Source organism: Gracilinanus agilis, chromosome 2, assembly GCF_016433145.1.
Source record: "Gracilinanus agilis isolate LMUSP501 chromosome 2, AgileGrace, whole genome shotgun sequence".
NCBI lineage: Eukaryota > Metazoa > Chordata > Mammalia > Didelphimorphia > Didelphidae > Gracilinanus > Gracilinanus agilis.
Genome location: NC_058131.1, coordinates 518,638,903 through 518,665,881, shown reverse-complemented (window position 1 = coordinate 518,665,881; position 26,979 = coordinate 518,638,903). Strand labels below are relative to the sequence as shown.

The 26,979-nt window shown below is 33.7% G+C and overlaps 1 protein-coding gene across 1 annotated transcript in view; it reads left to right on the top strand.

Moving 5' to 3' along the window:
* HECTD1 (HECT domain E3 ubiquitin protein ligase 1) overlaps positions 1–26,979 on the top strand; it is a 119,735-nt gene that overhangs the window by 46,043 nt on the left and 46,713 nt on the right. The window contains exons 9-19 of the mRNA XM_044665058.1: positions 3,450–3,564; positions 4,084–4,258; positions 6,215–6,353; positions 6,573–6,743; positions 7,830–8,052; positions 18,336–18,599; positions 18,690–18,766; positions 20,444–20,578; positions 21,634–21,780; positions 22,701–22,795; positions 23,602–23,707. Of these exons, the coding sequence (XP_044520993.1) occupies positions 3,450–3,564; positions 4,084–4,258; positions 6,215–6,353; positions 6,573–6,743; positions 7,830–8,052; positions 18,336–18,599; positions 18,690–18,766; positions 20,444–20,578; positions 21,634–21,780; positions 22,701–22,795; positions 23,602–23,707 (1,647 nt within the window). The remainder of the gene's footprint in view (positions 1–3,449; positions 3,565–4,083; positions 4,259–6,214; positions 6,354–6,572; positions 6,744–7,829; positions 8,053–18,335; positions 18,600–18,689; positions 18,767–20,443; positions 20,579–21,633; positions 21,781–22,700; positions 22,796–23,601; positions 23,708–26,979) is intronic.

The following is a 26,979-nucleotide window of genomic DNA, read 5'->3' as shown; positions in this document are numbered from 1 at the left end:
GTAATTGTAAATTGTGATGATGGTGGTTATTAGAGAAATTAATAGTAGTAGAACTTTGACTTTGAGTGCCTAATAATACAAATTAGCAAGGGAGCCTGTAGGTTCTTTCAGAGATGTTTAAAATGAGCCTACTGTTCTCTTTGTATACTTTCCACAACACTACTTCTGCCCACCCTCAACCTATCACCTCATCTCACATTTTATTGAGAAAATTTGCCTCTGCATCTTAGACTCCTTTGATATCATCTCTCATTTCTTCTTTTCTTTAGTCCCCAATGAAAGGATATCCCTTTTTCTTGCCATAGCCTATGTCTTCATTTACCATAACCTTGATCCTGCTCTCTTTTATCTCTTTGGCTATTTATCCTTATGATAATTTTCCCTTATACTCTCTCTAATCTTCAGTTTCTCTTTGTTCTCTGATTTCTCCCCTGCTGGCTACAAACATGCTTAACCTTCCTCACTCTTAAAATAACAATAAAAATAATAAAATCTTCACTTTACCTTGCTATCCTCTCAAGATATTTTCCTTTTTCTTTCCTCCCTTTAAAATTAAACTCTTAGAAAAAGCTGCCTGCTCTTATTGTTACTACCCCTTTTCATTTGCTTCTTAGAAACTGTTGGTAGTTGGACTTCTGACCTCACTACTTAACTGAAACTACGCATTCCAAATTATCAGTGACCTTTTAGTTGCCAGATCTGATGACTTTTTCTTGGTTTTAGCTTCTTTTCAGCATTTGACACCATAATTTAATTTTTCCTCCTGAGCATCACTTCTTTCTTAGTTTTTATGATACAGCTCTGTTGGTTCTCTTGCTACTTATTTGGCCACTTATTTTCTTTTTCTGGATAATCATCCACAACATACTTCAAATGTGGTGATACCTCACAAGGCTCTGAACTAGACTTCCATTCTTCTCTTTCCATTTTTTTCCTAGTGATATCGTCATTTCTGGTAAGTTTAGTTATTATCTCTATGGAAATGACACCCATATTTTTTTTTATCTAGCACTAATCTTTCAGTCTTGCATCTCTAGTAGCTTGTTGGCACTTCAAATTGGATATTTTAGAGGCATATTGAACTTAAATGATCTTAATCCAAACTCTGCATATCCACTTATCTTCTGAATGTACGTAGTTCTCTTATGGTCACAACTGTCCATCCTCGAGTCATCCAGATTCTTAACCTTGCAATCATCAATTACTGTACTCAGTGTAGTTGCCAAGTCTTGTCAGTTCTGCCTGATCTATCCAATCATTTACAAAGAGATTTTTTCTCTTGCTCTCCTTCCTTCCATTCCCTTAGTTCAGGCCCTCATCTCCTCACAGAGACTTTTAATAGCCTCCTAATTGATCTACCTACCTTAGCCTTCCTCCTTTACAGTCTACTCTCCATACCTCTATGTGCAAAATGATTTTCTAAAAGTAGAGGTCTGACCATTTCATTTCTCTACTCAATAAATTTCTGTAGTTCCTTTTAAGATAATATGTTAACTCTTTACAATTGTCTCCAGCCTACTTCTCTAGATTTATTATATATTTCTCTGATTCGTATATTTTCCACATGATTTTTTTAGGCTGCTTAGTATTCTTCATATACAAAAGTGGAATTTTCTCTGTTCCATTGTGCTGACTGTCCCCATTTCTGGAATGTATTTCTTAATGTTGTTACCTTTTAGAATCCTTAGTTTCCTGCAAAGCTCAGTTTATCTGCCACCTTCTATAGGAAGTCTTTCCTGATGCCTGTTGCTGATAATGTCTCCTCCAAAAAAATTACTTGCGTGTAATTTGTTTATACTTAAATGTCCATATTGTTTCCTTTTATGAAATGTGAGTTCCTTGTGGACAGAGACTCTGATTTTTTCTCTTTATATCCCTAGGACCTAGCACAGTGTCTGGTGAATAGTAAGTTCTTACTAATGATTTCTGGTTGAATGATAGTAAAAAGAAATCTAGTCCAAGATTCAAGAGTCTGGATTCTAGTTGTTATTTTGTCACTAGTAGGCAATGTTAGATAAGTCATAACCTTTTGGTTGTCACTTCTTAGTTTGTAAAATGAAATGATTGTTAGTTAGCACTTAAAATTCTGTGATTTTAATCTGATTAAAATACAAGATGAAATAGCCCATTCTAGAAAGGAGAGCTTAGAAAGGACTTGAATAGTCTTTTAAGCTTTCATGGAAGACTCAAGGGGGGCACTGAATTTGGACAGGAAAAAGAATAGGAAGATGATATTTTAATTAAAGAGAAGAACTCGAAAGCAAAGATATGATGGTGATAATAAAATTTACATGAGACTAGACTAATTGGAGTCCAAGATTAATATCATAGAATTGTAAGTAATCAGGCAAAAGAATCAGGACTTGATAGTAAGTAAACTATTGAGCAGGAGTATGAAATTATCAAAGTTGTATTTTAGGAAACTTAATCTAGGACCAGTGCAGGTTAATTTAGTGAAGCAGTTCTTACACTTTTTGGTCTCAGGACTTTTTTCCACTCTTGAAAATTATTGAAGATCCCAAAGAGTTTTTGATTATGTAGGTTATATCTATTGATATTTATCATATTAGAAATTAATTTTAAAAACTTTCTTCATATAAAATAAACTTTTTACATGTTTGTGTTAGTAACATTTTTATGAAAAAAAACTTTTCCAAAGCAAAATGTAGTGAGAATTATTTTATAGATGTTTGCAAATCTCTTTAATGTATGACTTAATAGAAGACAGCTGGATTCTTTTATGTACTTCTGCATTGTTTGTTGTGATATGTTGTTTTGGTTGGAGTATATGAAGAACACTTGGCCTTACCCAGTTATATGGTTGGAAAAGGGAGCGTTATTTTAATAGGCATATAATATCTTAGTATTATTATGAAACTAGTTTTGACCTTGCAGACTCCCTGAATGGGTCTCAGGGACCACCAGGGGTCCAAGAACTACACTTTGAGAATCACCGGATTAAAAGAAGATGAAGCTTGGAGACAGGGAGAATAGCTAGGAACCTGTTGGATTAATCCAGGCACAGGTAATTAAGATTTGTAATAGGGTAATGAGATTGACAATGCAAATGAACAGATATGAAAGACATTGTAAAGGAAGATTACTTGTTGCTGTTCTTCATGTAAGGAATAATGGAATGAAAGTTTTAGTCTCAATTAACTTGGAAAATGGTGGTATTATTTGCTAGAGACAAAGAACGTGGAGGTGGGATGTTTTAGACATAGTGATTTGAATTTGGAACATTGATTTTTTTGGGTGATAGGCTGTCCCAAGTAGAAGATGTAGTTTGGGATCTGTGACTCAAATTTAAATCTTAGGACTTAATGCTGATAAGTTCAGGGACAGGAGTTTGTGTTACATAACCTTTCAATTCCTTTTAGTTATGATTCTGTAAATTTCTAGTATGTAGAACTAAAAATTAACTCGTTAATTTTTTTTTTTCATACTAGACCCTATTAAGACATGGTGCAAACCCTGATTTAAGGGATGAAGATGGGAAAACTCCTTTAGATAAAGCTCGGGAAAGAGGCCATAGTGAAGTAGTAGCTATTCTTCAGTCTCCAGGTGATTAATAACATTTCATCTTTTCATTGATTTCTTAAATTTTCCAGCCAATCTAGCTATTTGTTTTTTTGCATGTGTACTATAATGTGAAGTAGTTATCTAATCTTAAGTAATTAATAGTGTTGTATATTATTTCAGATTAGAGCTGTATGCGTGGAGTCATTAGAGTCTTAGATTCTGGAGGTTTATGTAATTTTTGAGCTATTTAATAATAGTTGCTCAGTTGACAGATTTTTTTTCTTCTCATCACATTACTCTAGCATTTACATTTAACCTCAGGGTATCATTTTGAAATTATTTGCTCCTAAAGTAAAATCATTATTGTAGTTAGAACTTCTTATATATTAAATTAATAAAATGTATTGTCTGATAATTAAAAACAACTGACATATTTGCAGGGACAGCATAGACTTTTTAAGGAGGTAACAATAAAAACAAATTTGGTTAAACACTGAAGTTTTGCTTGCTACAAAAAGTCTAAGAAATATATTTTATTGACCAACGTCTACTGGTTTAAAGGTGACTGGATGTGTCCAGTCAATAAAGGAGATGAAAAAAAGAAGAAAGATGCAAATAAAGATGAAGAAGAATGTAATGAACCCAAAGGAGATCCAGAAATGGCACCAATATACTTGAAAAGATTATTGCCAGTGTTTGCACAAACATTTCAGCAAACTATGTTACCTTCAATCAGGTAAATGTTTCATATGTTTGTCATCATTTTTTCATAGTAATGCTAAGTTTTGGGTTATCTGGCTTTTTGTTTTTGTGGCTCTTTAGGGAAACCAAATAAAGCTATTAGAATTTTGGGACAAAGGGCAGTTAGGTAGCACAGTAGATAGAGTGCCAAGCCTGGGATCAGGATGATCTGAATTCAAATATGTCCTCAGACACTTCCTAGTTGTGTGACTCTGGGCAAATCACTTAACCCCAAACCCCAGTTGCTTAATCCTTACTGCTATTCTGCCTTGGGACCCATACTTAGTATCAATTCTAAGACAGAAAGAAAGGGTTATAAAAAACCCAACAACTTTAGGGCAACCATTATAAGATAGAAGAAAACTTAAAAGAATTTGTTTTCTAGGCAGTTAATTATACTCTATTATTTGCAAGGCACCTTGTTTTTTTTTTTTTTTTTAAATACTCATTTCTTTTATTCCTTGATATGCTAAGTTCATTGTTTGCCCCTGGTTTCTAGACTCATTTCTCAAAAATCCTTTCTATGCATTTCCATTGGTTCTTGTGAATATAGCCCAGAACAACAGGTTTTTCTATTTACACACACACACACACACACACACACACACACACACACACACACACACACACACGAATGTATGAGAGAAAGGAAGAGGGGAAGGAAAGATAAATTTCATACTAGCTGTTATTTTAGGCTTAACAGCTTTTAGAGATATTATTAGGTATAATTATCCAATTTTTAAAAATTTGCTTCTTGAATAGTTTAATTGTTCTATCATGTAGCTTACTGAATGCTTATATACCTTGTATTGCTGTTGTTTTTTTTAATGAAAAACATTATCTTTGTGTATTTTATAATTTTCCATTAGCTTCTATTTCCCACAAAATACTTCTAATTTTGATGCTTTTTTCAATTTTTAAAAAATACTTTCATTTGCTGCTGTATCCTCCTCCTCTTTTATCTATAGATATCTATAGACTCTGTGAATGAAGCAAAGCTCTGGCGCTCTGACTCTGAGGGTTAATTAGATCTACCTGGATTAATTAGAGGATCGTAGTAAATTACCTACTGGGTTAGATTCTTATTTCCTCTCTCTTCTTAATTGTAAATAAACTTCCATAAAAGTCAATTTTGACTTGAGATTATTCTTAATTGAGGATTGATAGTAGTTCAATCCTCTGGCGACCATCTTTTAATATATTGAACCCAGAAAAGCCCTTTTTCCTCCTTACACTCTCCAGTATTTATCATTTTTATCTTTTTTGAAATCTTAACTGGACTGATGGATTTGATATGAAAATTTAAAAAATAGTTTTAGTTTTAATTTTTCTTATTAGAGATTTGTAACATTCTTTAATGGTTTTATAGCTTGCATATCTTTTTAGGATAAATTATTTTAAAGTATCTTTATGACATCTATTAAGGTTGTCCCACAATATATAAAATACCATACCTTCTCTCAGCCTATGGACAAGTGTTAAAATAATAGCGTTTTATTGAGAGGAAATTTTAAATAAATTCAAATTAATTTCTCTAACACTTCACACTTGACATAAACCTCTTTTACATAAATGAAATCTTTTTAGTAGTAACATTTCCTTCTAAAGCCCAATATCTTATGACACTTTTAAAATCTTTTGACATTTAAACCATAGTATTATGGGAACATTACAGAAAGTTTTAAAAGTAGTCATTGTTTATAATAACTGAAGATTTTACTACTGAAGGAAACTAAGAACATCAATAGGTAATATGTATTCAAGAACTAAAGCTACTCTTTGGTGGCTTATGATTATCATATCTTGTACTGTGACTTTAGAATACTCTGTAGATTTAGTATATGCAAATATGAATTTGGGAAATCTTAATATTTATTACCATGTAGTTACTTTTGAGTGTTTTTATTTTTGCATTTTAATTTTATGGGAATAATTTGTTTTTATTTTAAAGGAAAGCAAGTCTTGCTCTTATTAGAAAAATGATTCATTTTTGTTCTGAAGCACTCCTTAAAGAAGTTTGTGATTCTGATGCTGGTCACAATTTGCCTACTATACTAGTGGAAATTACTGCCACTGTTCTTGATCAAGAGGTAAATTATTTAGTAAAGATTTTTTGTTTTGTGGGTATATATACATACACATAAACACATCTTTCCTTACCTACACATGTTTTGGAAGTCATATGATTCTAAGGTAAATTAAATTCTGATTTTAATGAATACACTATTCTCTCTATGGTACATAACTAAATTTATTTAATCAAAACTAATGAAATTGTTTTAATCATTTTATTCCTCATTTTCTTGTAGGATGATGATGACGGCCATTTGTTAGCTTTGCAGATCATAAGGGATTTAGTAGATAAAGGTGGTGATTTGTTTTTGGATCAGCTTGCCAGGCTCGGAGTAATTAGTAAAGTATCTACTTTGGCAGGACCTTCTTCTGATGATGAAAATGAAGAGGAATCAAAGCCTGAGAAAGTAAGTGGACTTAGAAGCAAAATTTCAAAGAGTATTTTTTGGAAAAAGAACAGGCTTGTTATTGTGTAGTAATGCTATTAAAAAGTGACCATAAAGTTTGTTAAATGTGAGAGGTTAAGTAACATACTTTGGGTCTCACAGATATTTTATAGAATAACTGATGCTAGAACCTTTATCTCCTTTTTTTTCCAAACATTTATTAATATTCATTTTTAACATGGTTACATGATTCATGCTCCTCCTTTCCCCTTCACCCCCCGCATTCCCCCCACCCATGGCCGACGCACATTTCCACTAGTTTTGTCATGTGTCCTTGATCAAGACCAATTTCCAAATTGTTGGTAGTTGCATTGGTGTGGTAGTTTCGAGTCCACACCCTCAATCATGTCCACCCCGACCCATGTGTTCAAGCAGTTGTTTTTCTTATATGTTTCCTCTCCTGCAGTCCTTCCTCTGAATGTGGGTAGCGTTTTTACCATAAATCCCTCAGAATTGTCCTGGGTCATTGTATTGCTGCTGGTACAGGGGTCCATTACATTCAATTTTACCACAATATATCAGTCTCTGTGTACAATGTTCTTCTGGCTCTGTTCCTTTCGCTCTGCATCTGTTCCCGGAGGTCTCTCCAGTTTGCCTGGAACTCCTCCAGTTTATTATTCCTTTTAGCACAGTAGTATTCCATCACCCGCATATACCACAGTTTGTTCAGCCATTCCCCAATTTAGAACCTTTATCTTCTGACTTTTAATCCGGTGTTTATTTTGATCATGCCATTCCTTCTTTGTTTCATTGGTTTTATATATCTAGTTTAATTAATTGTTTTGTCAAGTTAATTCCCAATGTGTCAGTACACTTATTTTTATATGTGTGCATGTGTTCATAAACTTTGGTCATACTTCAGCAACCAAAGAACACAGTATTTGTGGAGTGGGGGTAGGGAGTGGGTACATAGAAAATATATATGTACTTGCACACATATATTTGAATGTCATTTAGTATTTAGTATGTCTTTGTATTGTAAATTCATCACTTGTTGTAATTCAGATGGTATTTTCCTAGTTTTGTTTAACTTTCTTACTTTTATAGGAGGATGAACCACAAGAAGATGCTAAAGAATTACAGCAGGGTAAACCATACCATTGGAGAGACTGGTCAATTATTAGAGGAAGAGACTGCTTATACATCTGGAGTGATGCAGCAGCTTTGGAATTATCTAATGGCAGCAATGGTTGGTTCAGATTTATCTTGGATGGGAAACTTGCCACAATGTATTCCAGTGGCAGTCCTGAAGGTGGATCTGATAGTTCAGGTAACAAATTATTTTCATTTTAAAGTCTTGTTTTTTCTAGATACGTTATTTTTAATGGTAATGTACTTTAAAAAGTGATAAAAAAAACCTTTATAGTGCTGTCATGGTTGTATTAATTATCCAAGTTCCATATTTTTAAATAGAACCATTATTTAAACCCCAGGTCCTCCACCACTATACCTAGATGTCATTCTACTACACTGATTCTTTTTTTTTTTTTTTTTTTTTATTTTTTGTTTTTTTAATTTTTTAAACCCTTAACTTCTGTGTATTGGCTCCTTGGTGGAAGATTGGTAAGGGTGGGCAATGGGGGTCAAGTGACTTGCCCAGGGTCACACAGCTGGGAAGTGTCTGAGGCCAGATTTGAACCTAGGACCTCCCGTCTCTAGGCCTGACTCTCAATCCACTGAGCTACCCAGCTGCCCCTACACTGATTCTTTTTTAACTCATTGTGAGGGTTTTACATATGTTGTGACTAAGCCCTGATGGTACTTCAGCTCCTTGCTAACTAGAACTTTGTGAGTACCATGGTAGTTTTATTCATCTATGTTGTCTGCCTTATTTTTTATGTACCCCGGTTATTACAGTATGGCACTGTCTGTGCACTATGTCCCTGGCAGCTTGTATGGCATCTATTGTCCCCTCATCCCTCTAGTCTGGCTCACTCAACTCCAGCTTGTCTCCATCATAGCTGTGAACGGTATCCTCTCCACCCCCCATTCCTCTGGCAGGAGTCCAGCCACAGGCACAGCCCCTGTCACTCAAATTCTCTCTCAGGATCTTAGTGGTGAGCAGGAATAATTAAAATAATCAATAGAAGACAGAGAGAAGGAATAGACAGAACACTTAATAAAAGATAAGAGCAGAAATAATCAAGATATAATAGTCCACACATAAACTTTGGTCACACTCAGCAACCAAAGAACACAGTATTTGTGGAGTTGGGGTAGGGAGTGGGTGCATAGAATATTTACATAACAAGGAGGCAGATGAGTAGGAAAACCCACATGTCTGAGGCAGCTCCTGACTCAAGATATCAGGACTTAACATCCTAGATCAGGGGTCTGCAACCTTTTTGGCCATGAGAGCCATAAACGCCACATTTTTTAAAATGTAATTTCGTGAGAGCCATACGATTTGTTTAACACTGAATACAAGTAAATATGTGCATTTTATGTAAGATGTAGTAGAGAGAGGGGTCATATAGTTTTTCAAGCTCTCTATACTACAAAGAACAACACTTAAGATGTAAGAACAAGTACAGTAAGTCTGAACTATTTTTAATAACGTTATTATGTGCTAACCAATGATGATTAAAGTACTTCTTACCATTAATGTGACTTCTGGTGCTGCATGGTTTTGCTGATGGATTTGTAGTCTGGTTGATATGTGGTGAGGTTAAGCTTCATGCAGGCATTGAGACTTCCATCTGTTAAATATGATCTTAGGTTGGTCTTAATGTTCTTTAGATGTGAGAAAGACTGCTCACATGCATACGTAGAGCCAGACATTGTCAGTACAGCAATACTCACACGCTGTAGTGTGTGGTATGTGACAGAAAGGGCGTTCCAAGTTTTGACAATCATCTGATCTGCGGGTTGAAGATTTTTCATTTCTCCCCACTTGTGATTGCTCACCAACTCTGCTTGCTGTCGTGCAAGCCTTTCCAAATCTTCATTCAGTTACTTGAACTTATTCACCCACATGTCTGAGGCCTTCAGATCAGCAGCTTGAAGCTCAAAATCTCTGATGGAGACACCAGGGATGTAACAGGTCAGCACTGCCCACTGCACACTCGTGTGGGTGGCTTATGAACTTAAAAAGACGAGTGAGCTCACGAAATTCTCCAAATCTCATTTTGAATGACTGCAGGAGATTAGATGTGAAGCCCGCTAGCTGCTGAAGATCAAGATATTGAGTAGGGTCACTTTTGCGCATGCACCTTTAAACTCTCCCAGGTTTTCAAAGTGTAGTAAATGACCTATTTCAATGTCAGTGATGAAGAGTTCTAGCTTATTTTCAAATGCAAACACTGCTTGTTGAAGGGATAAGACTGTATTTCCAATGCCTTGCATTTTCACACTGAGCTGGTTCAGATGTTGAGTTATGTCTACAAGATAGTAAAACTTAAGGAGCTACTCAGTGTTGGCTAACTCAGGATGCTTGACATTTTTCATTTCAAGAAAAGTCTGGATTTTGCTCAGACAAGCTGCGAAACGGTTGAGCACCTTCCCTCTTGACAACCAATGCACATTGCTGTGCAGAAGCAGACCAGGATAATTATTCCCATCTTCTTCCAGCAGTGTTTTAAACTGGCAATCATTTAAAGCTCGGGTAACAATAAAATTGACTGCCTGAATGACCAGCGACATCACCTCACCAAGCTGCTCACACATCTGAGCACAAAGCACCTCCTAATATAGGATGTAGTGAAAACTTAGGATGGGTCTCTTTTCGTGTTCAAGAAGAAGCGCTACGAATCCTCTGTTTTTCCCCACCATGCACAGAGCACCACTAGTACACACTGAAATAAGTTTATCCATCAGTAGATTTTTTTCCATTAGTGAGCTCAGTGAAAGACTTGAATAAATCCTTCCCTCTTGTTGTCCCTTTCAGAGGCAAAACAGCAAGACTTCTCACATAGTGTGTCACCGACAACATACCTTGCAATCACGCTGAATTGGGATAAATGGCTTATGTCTGTTGACTTATCCACAGTGAGAGAAAAGAATAGTGCTGCATTTATGTCCTTCAGTTGTGTTTCCTCAATTTGATTTGCCATCATTATCGTAGGATTGTGAAGTTTTTACCAACAGAGGCATGCCTTTTATTCATTTGATTATCTTGTCTTTATCTGAAAAGTCATCAAAAAGTTCAGTGGCAACATCAAACATGAATGTTTTGGCATACTCCCCATCTGTGAATGGCTTTCCGTTTCTCACAATTGCTAAAGTAGCAGCAAAGCTAGCTGAATTCTAGTCACCTTGTTGGGTCTAAACACGGAGTTGCTGCTGATTAGCTTGCACTCTGCACAGTAGCTCTTCACATGCTTTCTTCCTGCTGTCCCCCGCAGGATATTTCGATGCAAATGTAGTATGGCATAGGTCAAAGTGTCGCTTTATATTTGACCGTTTCATCGATGAAATTTGTTCATTGCATATTAGACACACTGCAGAACCTGCTCTCTCCACAAAGGCGAATTCCTCTGTCCATTTCTGCTGAAAAGTATGATACTCGTCATCCTTTAATACTCCTCTTCTTCTTTTAGCCATCTTCTTCAATAAAGGGTTTCTGCAATTAGTTAGCTGACTACTTTATTAAAGGGAAGGAAAGTGCAGTTCAGTTTAATTAGAAAATTTGAAGTTAAATACCAGCAAGGGCCTGTCCCCTTCTCCAGCTGTGAAAACAAAAAGAAAGAAAAACATTCAATTCAAGCTATTCAAAAAACAAGACTTAATGGGGCACTATAGTACTGATATAACTGCACACATACATATAAAACTCCTTTACAGTAAGAAAATTGCTGAAATAAAGAGAAAAATGCAGGGAAGAATACTTTTTTCCTCTCCCTCTCTCAAATCGGGCAACAGGAGAAGAAAAAGCTGCCGGCCTGCTGGTTAAGCCATTTGACCACATAAATTAAGTAGGAGATTACAGAAAATAACATGACTTGTGTGCAGGCATTAGTAAGTAGTGGGGGAGGAGGGTACCTTTTCATGGAAAACTGGCCAGGACACATCACACACATTTTCTGGTATAGGTGTTTATCATTGCTGCCTTCTCAATCATTCTGTATGAAATGAAACAACTACTGGGGAGAAATGCTTCTCACTAATGAAGCATATGTAAAGATGTAATCTGACTATAGTTCCCCTTTAAGAGCCGGTAGAAAAGTTAAAAACAATAACAATACCACAAATAGGGAGTGCAGACCCCATGAATAGAGGTAACAAACAAGGCAGTGTCCTCACTGAAAAATCAATATAGCAGCAGAATAGGTAAAACAAGTGAGACAGTTACAGGGATGGATTGTAAATGTATAAATACACTGAGATAAAACCATGTAAATCAGAGGCAGAGGGGTAACAAACAAGGCAATGTCCTTACTGAAAAATAAATATAGCAGCAGAATAGGTAAAAAAAAGTGAGACAGGATTGTAAATGTATATGTGCATGAGATAAAGCCATGTAAATCAGAGGCAGAGGGGTAGAGAATGTAGACAAAAGTGATCTATCACTATACAGAACCCCAAAATGTCAGTAACAGGTGTGGAAAGAGTAAAAGGAGGGCAGAAGGAGGAACATACAGCACACCTACCAAGCTGAACTTGGATTCATCTCGCATGGCAATATCAATGAGGGAGCCTTCTATCTTAGAAGATAGTCGCGGTACCGAAAGGTACGTATCACGTGACACATGATGTCATGTGTAAACTGTTAGTTACTGTGCCGCAGTTCTTCTGGCAGTGCTTACAGTGTGTGCTCCTGTAACAGTGCCTGAAAAAAAAATTGACTTTATGGCTCCTGCAGAAAGAGCCATATCTGGCCCTCAAAAGAGCCAGATATGGCTCAAGAGCCATATGTTGCTGACCCCTGTCCTAGATCTTAAAAAAAAATTTTTTTTTAAATTTTTTTTCCCGTGGTTACATGATTCATGTTTTCTCCCTTCACTTATTTGCTCCCCCCCAATTGATAAGTAATTCCACTGGATTATACATACATACATACATACATATATATGTATGTATGATCCCTCAAACCTATTTCCGTATTATTTTTGTAAAAAAGCACTCCTTTAAAACCAAAACCACAGAGCCAGGCCTAGAGACAGGAGGTCCTAGGTTCAAATCCGGCCTCAGACACTTCCCAGCTGTGTGACCCTGGGCAAGTCACTTGACCCCCATTGCCTACCCTTACCAATCTTTCACCTATAAGTCAATACACAGAAGACAAGGGTTTAAAATTTAAAAAACAAAAAACAAAAAAACAAAAAACAAAACAAAAAAAACCAAAACCACAAATCACATACCCATATAAGCCAAGTGATAAATCACATGTTTTCTTCTGGATTTCTACTCCCACAGTTCTTTCCCTCCATGTGAATAGCATTCTTTCTCATAAGTCCCTCAGAATTGTCCTGGATCAAAACTGCCAGTACATATCTTTTGACAATTAACTGGTGAATGACCCTTATTATAAATGCAAATCAGTTCTACATCTACATCTACACACAAATATTTATCACAGAAACTCATCACAAAGATTTTTTCCCAGTGTACCTGCTTCTCCTAATTCTATCTGAAAAAATTTTTAAATAAAAAGAACTTAAATTTTTTTTTGTAATCACAATTATACTTTTTCTATCCTATGATCTTCTCAGTCTCTTGTTTGGTCATAAACTCTTCCCCTCTTCATACATAAGACAGGTAATTTCTTTGATTCTCCTCTTTTTTTATGATATTCACAGAATCACATTTTGTGTATGTACCTATTTGGAACTTACCTTTGTATAGGGTATGTATACATTTGGCATTACCTAGTTTCTTCCAGACTTCTTTATGCTTTTCTCATTAATTTTTGTGGAATAGTGAGTTCTTGCCTAGTAGCTGAGTTCTTTAGGTTTATCCAACACTAGACTTCTATATTTCTTTGCTTCAGTATATTGTGTTATATCTCTGTTCCACTGATCTGCCTCTCTGTTTCTTACTGTAGTACCAAATTAATTTGAGTGATTACTGACTTATTTATAGTTTGATATTTGGTACTGCCAGGCTCCTTTTCTTCCCTCTTTTTTCATTGATTCACTTGATATTCTTGATGTTACATTCTTCCAGATGAATTTTTGTCAATGTTTTTTTTTCTAGTTTTAGAAAGTAACCTTTGGTAGTTTGGTGTGGTGCTAAGTAAATAGATTTAGTAGTGTTACCATTTTAAGTTAGTTTTGATTTCTACCCTTGAGCAATTAATGTTTCTCTAATATTAAGATCTGTCTTTATTTGTGTAAAGAGTTATTTGTAGTTGTGTTCAAATAATCCCTGTACATTTCTTGGCAGGGGAAACTCCCAAATAATTTATGTTGTCTGTACAATTTTATTTATTTGTTTGTGTAAAGATATTTTGTTTTTCCAATTACCTGTAATATGTAGTACTTTTGAAAGGGATTTTCTCCCTTCCTGTTGGATTTTGTTGATATAAAGAATTTATTTTTTTAAACATTTATTAAATTTTTTTTTTTAGAAAAGCTAACATGGTTACATAATTCATGCTCTTACTTTCGCCTTCACCCCCCAAGATCACCCCCCCGCCTCGCCTATGGCTGATGCGTATTTCCACTAGTTTTAACATGTGTCATTGATCCAAGACCTATTTCCAAATTGTTGATAGTCGTACATTGGTATGGTAGTTTTGAGTCTACATCCCCAATCATGTCCACCTCAACCCATGTTTTCAAGCAGTTGTTTTTCTTCTGTTTCCACTCCTGTAGTTCTTCCTCTGTATGTGAGTAGCGTTCTTTTCCATAAATCCCTCAGAATTGTCCTGGGTCATTGCATTGCTGCTAGTACAGAAGTCCATTACATTCTATTTTACCACAGTGTATTGGTCTCTGTGTACAATGTTCTTTTGGCTCTGCTTCTTTCGCTCTACATCAGTTCCTAGAGGTCTTTCCAGTTCACATGGAATTCCTCTAGTTTATTCCTTTGAGCACAATAGTATTCCATCACCAGCATATACCATAATTTGTTCAGCCATTCCCCAATTGAAGGGCATACCCTCGTTTTCCAGTTTTTTGCCACTACAAAAAGCACAGCTATAAATATTTTTGTACAAGTCTGTTTATCTATGATGATATAAAGAATTTTAAAAAATGTTGGTGATTTGGATGGGATCATTTTTTTATATCTTGTAACTTTGCTAAAGTTATTGTTTCAGTTAGTATTTTAGTTGGTTTTTTAGAGTTCTTTGTTTAAACTATCATATCTTTTGCAAAGAGTAATAATCTTGTTTCCACTCCACTTGGCCTTATTCACTCAATTTGCTTTTCTTGTCTTTTTACTATAGCTCACCTTTCTAACAGTATATCAAGTGGCAATGGGGATAATGCCCTTAGCTTTGCCCATGATTTTATTGGAAAGGCCTCTCTCTAGTTTATCTTTGTTATAGATAGGGATTTGGGTCCAGATAGATATTACTTGTCATATTAAGGGAAACTCCATTTATTCCTATGTTAGTTGCTCCTGTTGTTTTTTAAAATAGGAATGTTGTATCTTATTAAAACCTTGTTCTTTATCTGTAGGTATAAATCACAGATTTTTATTCTTGCTACTAATATGATCAGTTATGTTTATAGTTTTCCTAACAGTGAATCAACCTTTCATTCTGATATTTATCCATGCTAGTAATAGTGTATACTTTTGTGATTGCTGGAGTTTCCTTGCTAACATTTCATTTTGCATCAGCATTCACTAGAGATATTGGTCTATGGTTTTCTTTGTTTTGATTCTCCCTCTTTGAGATATTAAGAACACATCCGCGTCATAGAAAGAATTTTGCAAGACCTTTTCATTATTTTGTGTGACAGTTTATTGATTATTGGAATTTATTGTTCTTTAAATATTTGATACAATTCTCATATATCCATCTCTGCTTGAAAGATTTTTTTTTAAAGGTTTCATTTATGGCTTGATCTATTTGTTTTTCTAAGATAGGATTATCTTAGTCTTCTACACTTTTTTTCATTTTTTTGAATACCCGTGTCAGTTTTATTGGCATATAATTGAGCAGAGTACCTAATAATTTATTTCATTTCTTCTTTATTAGTTTTCATTTTTGGAACTGGTAATTGGCTTTCTTTTAAAAAAATCAATTTAGCTAATGATTTATTATGTTATTAGTTTTGTCAGAAATTAACTTCTGGATTTATTAATTTATATGGTTTTTCTCCCTTTCAGTTTTGTTAATTTAACCTTTGATTTTCAGGATTTCTATTTTGATGTTTAATTGCCAGCAGGAAGGAGAGAAGAGAGTAACTTTGTTGTTTTTCTGGTTTTAGTCATGTGCCCATTTATTGATCCATTCTTTTCTCTTTTATATTGATAAAAATATTTGGCAAGATAAAATTTCTCCTAAATAGATCTTTGATTGTGATCCCCAAATTTTGGTATGTTATCTCATTGTTGTCATTACCTTTAATGAAATCAATTATTTTTATGATTTGTTCTTTAATACAGTATTCTTTAAATTATTTGGTTTCTAGTTAATTTTTAGCCTTTGCTTCAAAAGTCCTTTTGAATAACATTTTTGTTGTATTATGATCCATAAAAGATGGGTTTAATATTTCTACTTTTCTGCATTTGTTTTTGAAGTTTTATGCAGATCATTATTTCTTGTGAAGGTGCCATAAACAGTTGGGAAGTGGGCATATTTTATTTTCCTATTTATTTTCTCCAGCATTCTGCCATATTTAAGTTTTCTAAAATTCTATTCATGCCCTTTATTATTATTTTTTTGTTCATTTTTTGATAAATTTGACTAGGTCTGAGAGTTTTTAACTGCCTATTTCTCCTTGTAATTCAATTAACTTTTTCTTTTAAGAATTCAGATGTCAGGGATTCAGTAGGTTGAGAGCCAGGCTTAGAGATGGGAGGTCCTAGGTTCAAATTTGGCCTCAGACACTTCCCAGCTGTGTGACCCTGGGCAAGTCACTTAACACCCCCGCCCCCCATTGCCTAACCCTTAACATTCTCCTGCATTAGAACCAATACACAGTATTGATTCTAAGACAGAAAGTTAGGGTTTTTAGAAAAAGAAAAAGAAATTCAAATGTTATTAAATTTGGTGCATATATATTCATTGTCTGATACTTTTAAAACAAAATATAGTTTCCCTGTTTATCTCTTTAAATTTATTTTTGCTATTGCTTTGTATGAGATCATGGTTTCTACTTTCCCCTTTTTAAAAGACCAATGAAGATTCTGTCCCTAGTAATGAAATGAGGGGGTGGGGTGGGTGCACATGCCCCCACGGCACTCTTGAGTGTCATCTTTGGCACATGTGCCATAGGTTTGCCGTCATTGTTTTAGGGGAACTTGGCTGTGCCTTCTTCCTGTTACTTGGACATCTTGACTCTTATCTCCTCTTACCTACCCTCAGCTCTTTGTATAACTGAGAATTTTACTCTGGCCCTGTTCTTAGCAAAGATGAGCTTTTCACAACACAGCTGATAAAAATTCAGTCTTTCCCTTTCTATTTCTTCTTCTAGTACCAGTGAATATAGCAGAGGGCAACCACAGCTACTATCACTGCCCCCCTCCAACCCCCCCCCCCCAACTCCCCAAAGATGTCATTAGAGAGTGCTGAGCCTAAGTAGTCAGCTTTTCACAGTAGGATTCAGGTCTTTTGTAGTGAGGTTTCAGCATCTTCAGAACCTGATCAATTTAAAGTAGCCCTCTCAGCTTACTTAGCCTGACAGTGGGGGAATATTCTGTTCCCTTTAAGGGACATTTGTCTATGACTTCTGTTTTCAGCTTCTTTACCCTTCTCAGTTTCTTTGCTTTTGTTGACTTTTCCCGTAGCTTCTTCTATGCCTTCTGATTCCTCATATACATTGACCTATCACATAAGGGGGCAGCTTGGGTGGCTCAGTGGATTGAGAGCCAGGCCTAGAGATGGATGGGAGGTCTTAGGTTTAAATCTGGCCTCAGACACTTCCTAGCTGTGTGACCCTGGGCAAGTCACTTAACACCACCATTCCCCCCCTTCCCCCCACACACACATATTGCCTAGCCCTTAACTACTATACTGCCTTGGAGCCAATACACAATATTGACTCCAAGACGGAAGGTAAGGATTTAAAATAAAAAAGTAATGTAAGATTCCAGTAAGGCTCTCATAAATCTTTCCATAGTCCATAAACAGTTGATTCCTTCCTTCCTTCCTCCCCTCCTTTTCAACAAACTATTAAAAAATCATAATAGTTTTATGCACATTTGCCTGGTAGTTCTCATTACCATAGTCATTGCTCTTCCTTCTAACAAGGTGTCCCAATGCATTAATTCTCTAACTGGTCTTCATAACAGTCTCTTTACATCATTTTATCTGAGAGTTTCTTTTAAAACTTATTTTATCCGATTTCCTTACACTGATGTTCTTTTTCTGACACTTTGGGCAACAAAATGTTAACATGAAAGAGGAATTGTACTGTTATTATGGAAATACCTTTTGAAGAAAGATGAAATTTTAAAAGGAAGGAAGTATTAAAAATGATAATTTTTTTTCCTTTTTAGAAAGCAGAAGTGAATTCTTGGAGAAATTACAGAGAGCCCGAAGCCAAGTAAAACCTTCTACATCAAGTCAACCCATACTTTCAGTTCCAGGACCCACTAAACTTACTGTAGGCAATTGGTCACTAACATGTTTAAAAGAAGGAGAAATTGCTATACATAATTCAGATGGTCAACAGGCTACAATTTTGAAAGAAGATCTGCCTGGTTTTGTTTTTGAATCTAATAGAGGAACTAAGCATTCATTTACAGCTGAAACCTCTTTGGGTAAGTATATATGCATTTACATTTTAACAGGTGAGAATTCATGTAATACATTGCATATTCTATATGTTAATATTCTATATTTTTTGGTAGGGTCAGAATTTGTCACTGGCTGGACTGGCAAAAGAGGAAGAAAATTAAAATCTAAATTAGAGAAAACAAAGCAAAAGGTATTTTTAAGGAACTTTTTGTATCCCTCTGTTATTAACATTACTCCTATTAAAGTTTTAAACTGCAAGTTATGAAAGTTTGAACAATTCAGATTTTATAATATAATAAATTGTATAACATAATTCTTGCTATTTTTATCCTTTTTCTGTTTAAAAATGTCATTTAATTTTCATCCAGGTTAATATTGAGACTTAGTTTTAAATATCCATGTCTCTAGTACAAAATATTATATCTTCATTTTATCTCTGATACTGGCAATAAAAAGCCACAATAAGAAAACAGTTTTAAAATTTAAAAAATTTTTATTGCAGTTTGGTCTTCTAAGTTTTGGTACTGGTGATAATAAGTGACTTTAATGGGCATGCGGTATAATTTCTATATAATAGAAATCAAGCAAGAAATCAACTTTATTTGTAAAATTATTTTCTCTCTTCATTTTACATCATCATAATAGCTCTTAAAGTAAAATGGCTAATATTCTGCTTTAAGATGTAACAAATCTTTTTATAAGAATAATATCTATTGTTGTTGTCCATATTCCAAAAGGAACTTTTAAAATAAAACATTTTAACATTAAAAAAATAATCTCTCTTACCTTCTGTCTTAGAATTGATGCTAAATATTGGTTTTAAGGTATAAGGGCTAGGCATTTAGAATTAAGTGACTTGAGCTTAGAGTCACATAGCTAGGAAGTGTCTGAGACCAGATTTCAACTCAGGACCTCCTGTCTCAACTGCCTCTTTGTTTCATATTCATATTATCCTTTTTTTGGATGTGTTTTATTGTATCTTTTACAGCCTTTTGTTGATATGTATCAAGATTGTTTCAAAATTATTACTGAATGATTCTTAAAAAATATATTGTACCTTAAGCTAACTTCCCCCCCCCCTTTCTTCAAATAATCTTTTTTGTTTGAATTAGAAGAAATCACCTAAACTTCAATATGTATAGAAATTGCATAGATTAATAAGATATAAATTTAAAATGAGTCCTCTGAGAAACAAAATCATAGAAACTTAAAATTCTTTTCATTTTTATTGATACTTTTGTTTATGTCGCCTCATTTCTTTCCTTTTTCTGAAAGCCATTTATAAGAAACAATACAAAAGAGAAAAAACTAATCAAAACTGAAAAACACCCATCTAAGTCTGCCATTCTGTGCAATATATTATATCCTTGTCCTTCTGTCCCTGTATTAGGCGGGAGATACATTCATATCTGTTCTTTCAGTCCAAGCTTGGTCATTATAATTTCTTAATATTGCACTTTCTTTCATTCAGTTTTTGTTGGTAGTGGACTTGTTCTCTTCATTGTTGTAGTTATTGCATTTGCTGCTTTCATGGTTATACTCATTTTATTTTGCATCATTTCATGTCTTCCTGTTTTTTTCTCTAATCTCTGTATTTACTAGTAGTATTACATTACATTAATGTATCACAATTTTTTTCACTAAGTCACCAAGTTTCTATTTCATTTCTAAAAATATTAACTACAACAGTGATTTTGCTTAGTACCGTGCTGTTAGTTTGCTGATATCCATTTTAATTACGTTAGGAATTTGATATGCTCGAGTAACTGTTAAAAAGGCTCTGATAACTTATGAAGAATAAAGAAAAGATCAGATAAATTTGTTAAATGTGGTATAACAGTGTTTTGTTTTGTTTTGTTTTTGGTAGGTACGAACTATGGCCAGAGATTTGTATGATGATCACTTTAAAGCTGTTGAAAGCATGCCTCGGGGAGTTGTGGTAACACTTAGAAATATAGCAACTCAATTAGAATCATCCTGGGAACTTCATACAAATAGACAAGTGAGTTCATAACTAAGTTTAACAAAAATGACTTTTTTTCTCATGAACTTCACAGACATCAACAAAAGTAAATATGTCTTCAGATAAAAAACAGAAAAGAGTACTGTGCATGAAACTGAGTCTTCCATTACATACATTTTGTGATTTTTCTCCTAAAATATTAGCATATTTAACATGTTAATAGTGTTCTGCTTGTCTTAAGTTCTCTTCTGGCTGTGCTTTTGTTCTCTTCATTTTATTATTATTACTTAAGAGTAATTCATTTACACTTTTCTTTTGATATCTATTATCACTCTCTCACCCACAATGCCTCCCCAGCCCCCCATTAAAATCTCTCCATCATAATAATAAAGTATTTAAGCAAAAAAAAAAATCCTTAAATTAGCAATGTCTAAAATTGTTTTATTTTGTGTCTCTATCATCAACTCTCTTGCAACAAGAATTAGGAAGCATGATTTGTCATTAGTCTTATGGATTTTTCATTGATGAGAGTTCTGAAGTTTTAAGTTTTAAATTGTTTTAGTCATTCTATACATTGTTCTTCATCTATTTGTTTCCCTTTGTATCAATTCTTATAAGTTCTGTCAGGTTTTTCTTTGATTCTATAATTTCTTATGGTATAATAATATTTTTTACATTCTTTCTATATTCCCTGTTGATAAGTCCTTTTGGTTACCAGTTCTTTGATATTACAAAAAGTGTTGCTATAATTATTTTTTGTGCATAATTCTTTTTTCTTCTTCTTTGATCTTGTTGGTGTAGAAGACTAGTAGTAATTTGATCCATTTTTTAACACCACCATTTTAGGAGTGTTTTGAGCACAATTTCTACAGTTTCCAGGTTTTTACAAAAATATTTAGATTTTTTTTTTCAAATCAACCAACTTAAGAAGCTGGGGTGGAATTTTTTCCCTTTATTTTTGTATTCAGAGAAGTATATAAGCAATTTGTTTACAGTACAGAAATTAATTTATTAACAGAGCTGATAATATTTAAAGTAAATTAGGAACTTAGACCTTTGGTTTTTTATTCCTTTTTCTCCTGTGTTTTCTCTAGTGCATTGAGAGTGAAAATACTTGGAGAGATTTAATGAAGACAGCTTTGGAAAACTTAATTGTACTCTTGAAGGATGAAAATACTATTTCACCATATGAAATGTGTAGTAGTGGTTTGGTGCAAGCACTTCTTACAGTTTTGAATAATGTAAGTCCTTTATTTCTTTTCATTAATAAGGTGAATTTTAAGAGAAAGAAATGAAAGCCTTATTATGCTTGAGTACAAATTTAATTCAAACCAAACCAAATGAAATGCTTCTCAGATATAATGTGGGAGAGCAAAATGAAGAATAGTTGATAGAGAAGACTCTTCTTGAATGGAAGTGGAAAAAGTAGGCTATAGTAAGTGGAATCACTTAGTATCATATTTAAATTCTCATTCTCTAAAAAGCATTATTTTGCCTGGACCTCTTCAAAAGCTAAAGTATTAGAAGTATTAAGTGAACTATGTAATATCTGCCCTAAAAAAGTTGAGTAAAATAAAATAATTCATTAACAAATTTTACTAGCTTCTCTGTTTTTGTTTAGTTTTAATTAACATATTTAGCTATTTCTTTTTAGTTCCTAATAATTGGAATAACATTTGAAAAGTCATCTTTTAGTCAGGAGTTCGATCTAATTTATTGGTTCATGTAAAACAAGGGTAAACAAAATCCCTAGAGCACTTAGTAAATTTCGAGCATAGCGTTGATGGATTTTATTTACCCAGTCCCCTCAAAATCAGCTTGTGTCTTTCCATAAGAGAAATTCATGATTATTTTTTGTATCTGACAAAAATGATTTTTGGCCTGTTGGTTTTTGCATTTCTCTAGAACTGAATCAACTCTTAGTTTCTTATGTGGTGATCATTTAGGAATGTAGTTTAGTTAGAACTATCTTTTAAGCAGTTTCGTAAAAGACTTTTACATAATAGAAAAATATTGGTGGTTAAATATATTGAAATTTCATCTTAAATATCATAATTTGTTTAGTTAATATATTTTATGCAAATACAAATATGATCACTATCCCAATGAGAAAGGAATACTGTTTATAGTTTATTATATAATAAGATTATTTTTCTTTTAGAGTGTGGATTTAGAGATAAAGCAAGACTGTAGTCAGCTAGTAGAGAGGATCAATGTTTTCAAGACAGCCTTCAGTGAAAATGAAGATGATGAAAGGTAAAAACTACCTTTATTTCTTTAATTGCTCACACAAAATAATGTAGCTCCTTAATAGTGCTATATATATGCAATCAATGAATGATTGAATAAAACTTGATTTAGGTACCTTGTGTGAGTTTATATGAAAAAAGAAGTTGCTTGGTAAAGTAGAAAGAACCTTTGGCTTAGATTTGGGGAGTTCTGTTTCTGAGATGTACTTCCTGGCCATATGACCAGGAGTTGACTACTTAATCTCTGTTAATTTCAATTTCCTTATGTAAGAAAAAGGTTATCTAGAGTGATATTGCAGCCTTGTGATACATATGTGCAAAATTTTCTTTACAAAGTTTGAAATATTCCTTTGAACCAAATGTTCCTAGTAGCAGGTGCTTAATAATTGTTGAATTGAATTAAAGAAAGTATATGTATTTTCTTCATCTACTATTTGAAAAAATTAAAAACCAGTTTTAAATTGCATGTTACTTCTACTGTGGCAACAGAAATCTTCAAATTGCTAAAGTTTATTTAAGACTATGAGAAATAAAATTGAATTATGCATAAATGTCTCTTTTTCCACAGAAATTTGCCAGAAATACCACATGGAAAAAGATACATGACTATCAGATCTTTTGTTTAGTAGATAAATAAAACATTTGTGTTCTAATCTTAATAAATTAGCTCATTCGGTTCAGTTTTTATTGCTTTATCCAATTGGATATTAGCTTTTAGACAAGTCTTTTAACATAATTGTGCTTTTTAATCATTTATTCAAACAATATTTTAAAATTCTTACTCTCTTTTAACAATTATTTTTATTGTCATAGTCGCCCAGCAGTTGCATTAATCCGAAAGTTAATAGCAGTGCTAGAATCTATTGAACGTCTACCTCTCCATTTATATGATACCCCAGGATCTACATATAATCTCCAGGTAATCATAGAGCACATGAGCTAGTAAAAGTAGTAAATATTTATAGCTAAGCTTCCTATCCTAATGTTGAAAAGTTTTTCTTCTATTTGATGGTGATTTTGGCAAATTTTAAAGACTAAATTATTTCAGGTCAGATCTTCTTTGTAAATTACTGTATTGGTACTTGTAACCTTTGGGTCCTCAATAAATACACAAGGAAATGGTTTTTCACTACCCCCAAAAGATACAAAGAGCTAGGTTAGGGTCTTGGAATTCCCCCCACCCCCCACCAAGCAATCTTCATGATATCATGATACTTTTAAGAAATTTACTTTTGAAGTAATATAATACCTGGTGTTTTTTTTTTTTTTTAACATGAGAAGTAAGGTCACTTTACATACTTTTTAGGGTATAGTCTCTCTATTTTAATATTTTAAAGTCATAAAGTACCTTTGTCTAAGCTTTTAATTTTTTCTGTGAGAAAGTGTGATGCTTAAAACGTATACACATGCCACAGGCAAATGTATATGAACCTTATTATTTTACATTTTCTTTGTGACTTCACTGATTTTTATCCAGCCTTTTAATATTGAAAATAATTCTAATTATTGATTCTGCCTTCTGTAGTTTTAGATATCCCTCTCAACTTTGTGTCATTTGTAGATTTTATAGGCTTTATTGAAATTCTTCATATAAATAATTTATAAAAATATCAATTTGGACAGAGTCACTCTGAATCCTTTGGTATTGTACTGGAAGCTGGCACCAATCAATTAACCATTGCTTTTGAAGTGTGGCTATTCAGTTAGCTTTATTTTACTATCTTATGAAACTATTATGTCAAAGTTTAAATCATTTTCTAAAATCTAAGTTACAGTCTTTGATATTTTCCTGCTAAGAAATATTAGTTTATGATATTAAAAAAGAAAATTAGTTTAGTATTTAGTAGTTAGGCTAGTCTTAGGGAACTCATTCCTATTCCCAAGTACCTAGAAGCTATTTAATAATTTTCTCTCTGATTTTGTAGGCTATCATTCCAATTTCTATACGTTTACCCTTTTTTTTGAAATAAGAACAATTTGTCACTTGTTTTCCTTTTTCTTGTTCTTGATTTTCCAGAAATTATTAGCATTTTCTTCACAGTAACTCATTACTCTGCTTATGAGTTTGTACTACCCCTTTTTATTCAGACTCACTTAAGTTATATGCCTTTTTTTTCTTCTGTTGTATTTACTAAACTGAATGTTTAATCTCATACTTTGTAATTTGTCCATGGCCTTTCTTATACCTTCCATAGAGGATCCATCCATTGTTTTTAAAGGTCATTTTTCTTTTAGTGTCTCATGCAAACCAGAATTACTTGGTAAAGATATTTTATTATTTTAATTTAATTTTATTGAATTTATTGTTTATTTTGATGTTTATAATATTTATGTTTATTATATTATATTGCATAGTATAATATAAATTATTAAAATTTATTATTTTATTAGTTACTATTTTAATAAAACTAAAACTTCTATTATTAAAGATATTTTTATATAATAACAAATTTCCACATGAGTTTTCGGGAGTTCTTTGATCCAAATTGTCTCCCTCCCTCACTTCCCTATCCCTTCCTGGAGATGGCAAGCACTTTGATCTGGGTTATACTTGTATTATTACAAAAACATATTTCACATGCTTGAGGACAGCTATTATTTAGTCCTGTAGTGTTCTCTAGGTTAAACAACCTCCCCATGTAAGTTCTTTGAGGGTAGAAACTTTTTAATTATCTTTGTATCATCAGCACTGAATATAGTGTGTAGAGGTTCTTAATAAAATATCTTGGATCATTAAGGAGATGGTTAAAAATCTTATAAAGAAGCAAAATGTTTTAAAAGCCTCCATGGTTTAATGAAGAATAAAGTTATGTCAGGGGCAGTTAAGTGGTTCAGTAGATTGAAAGCCAAGCCTAAAGATGGGAGGTCCAGAATTCAAGTCTGGCCTCAGAGATTTCCTAGCTGAGGAACCCCAATTACCTAGCCCTTACCACTCTTCTTCCTTGGACCAAAACTTAGTATTAATTCAGGGACAGAAGGAAAGGGTTTTTATTTAAAAATAAACCAAAAAAAAATTATGCCACACTAACCCTATTTCCTTTTTTGACAGGTTTACTAAACTTTTAGATCAGGGGAATATTGCAAATATACTTATCCAAATCTTAAAGAATTTCATATGATGATTGGGCTGAATTTTTTAGCAAAGGAGGGGATTAGGGAAGGATTTTGTCAGAGACGAAATGAATAATTACTACAGATCCATTAATGTCTAACCCCAGATACATGACTTAGATATATAATTATATTTTATCCTTAGGGACCATCATTTTTTTTTTTAAACCCTTTTACTTCGGTGTATTGTCTCATAGGTGGAAGATTGGTAAGGGTGGGCAATGGGGGTCAAGTGACTTGCCCAGGGTCACACAGCTGGGAAGTGGCTGAGGCTGGGTTTGAACCTAGGACCTCCTGTCTCTAGGCCTGACTCTCACTCCACTGAGCTACCCAGCTGCCCCAGGGACCATCATATTTTTACTGAAGGAGAGTTTGGCATCTAGACCTGGAAGAATTTGTACCTTTACCTTGTTATATTGAACCATAGGAACATGATTTCCTTGTAGACCATTCCACATAGACTTAGGGTTAGGAATTGAGAGTAAGGCTTTTATTAGAGTTTCGTTAAGGCTCTGTTTCTCAATTCCTTCTCATTCTTTTGGCCAGACTTTATGTAAGAACAGTAATCTAGAATAGTGGCATGACACAGTACTTGGACTTTCTAGTCCAGATCTCTGGCAAAGAAAATGAAAAAGTTGCATTGAAGAAAGTTTCTGGGACAAAGAAATTCATTGCCCTATCAACACCAATATAATTTGTAGAATTAACTGCATATATCACTACTACACTTGGTGCTAAACATAGATCCAGAAGTAAGACAGCATTTTCTTTCAAGAAACATAGAGCCTTAACAATGGAGTCAAATAAAAATATACAGAAACACATAATTAGTTACATAGCACACATGGACTTTAATGTAGAAATATGAAATGACTTGTAAATGCTGAGTATACACAGTGTTAGCTCATTGAAAAAAAGTTTGGAAGTGTAAGTGTTAAATGGTTTGGCTAAATATGTGAAAATTATAAATCTTTTATTTATAAAGTAGAGAAATACAAAAGAGTAGAAAAGATATTAGCCTATCTAACTAAATATTGTTCTAGCGCTTGGCTCAGCCAGGACTTGTTACCTTCAATCAGA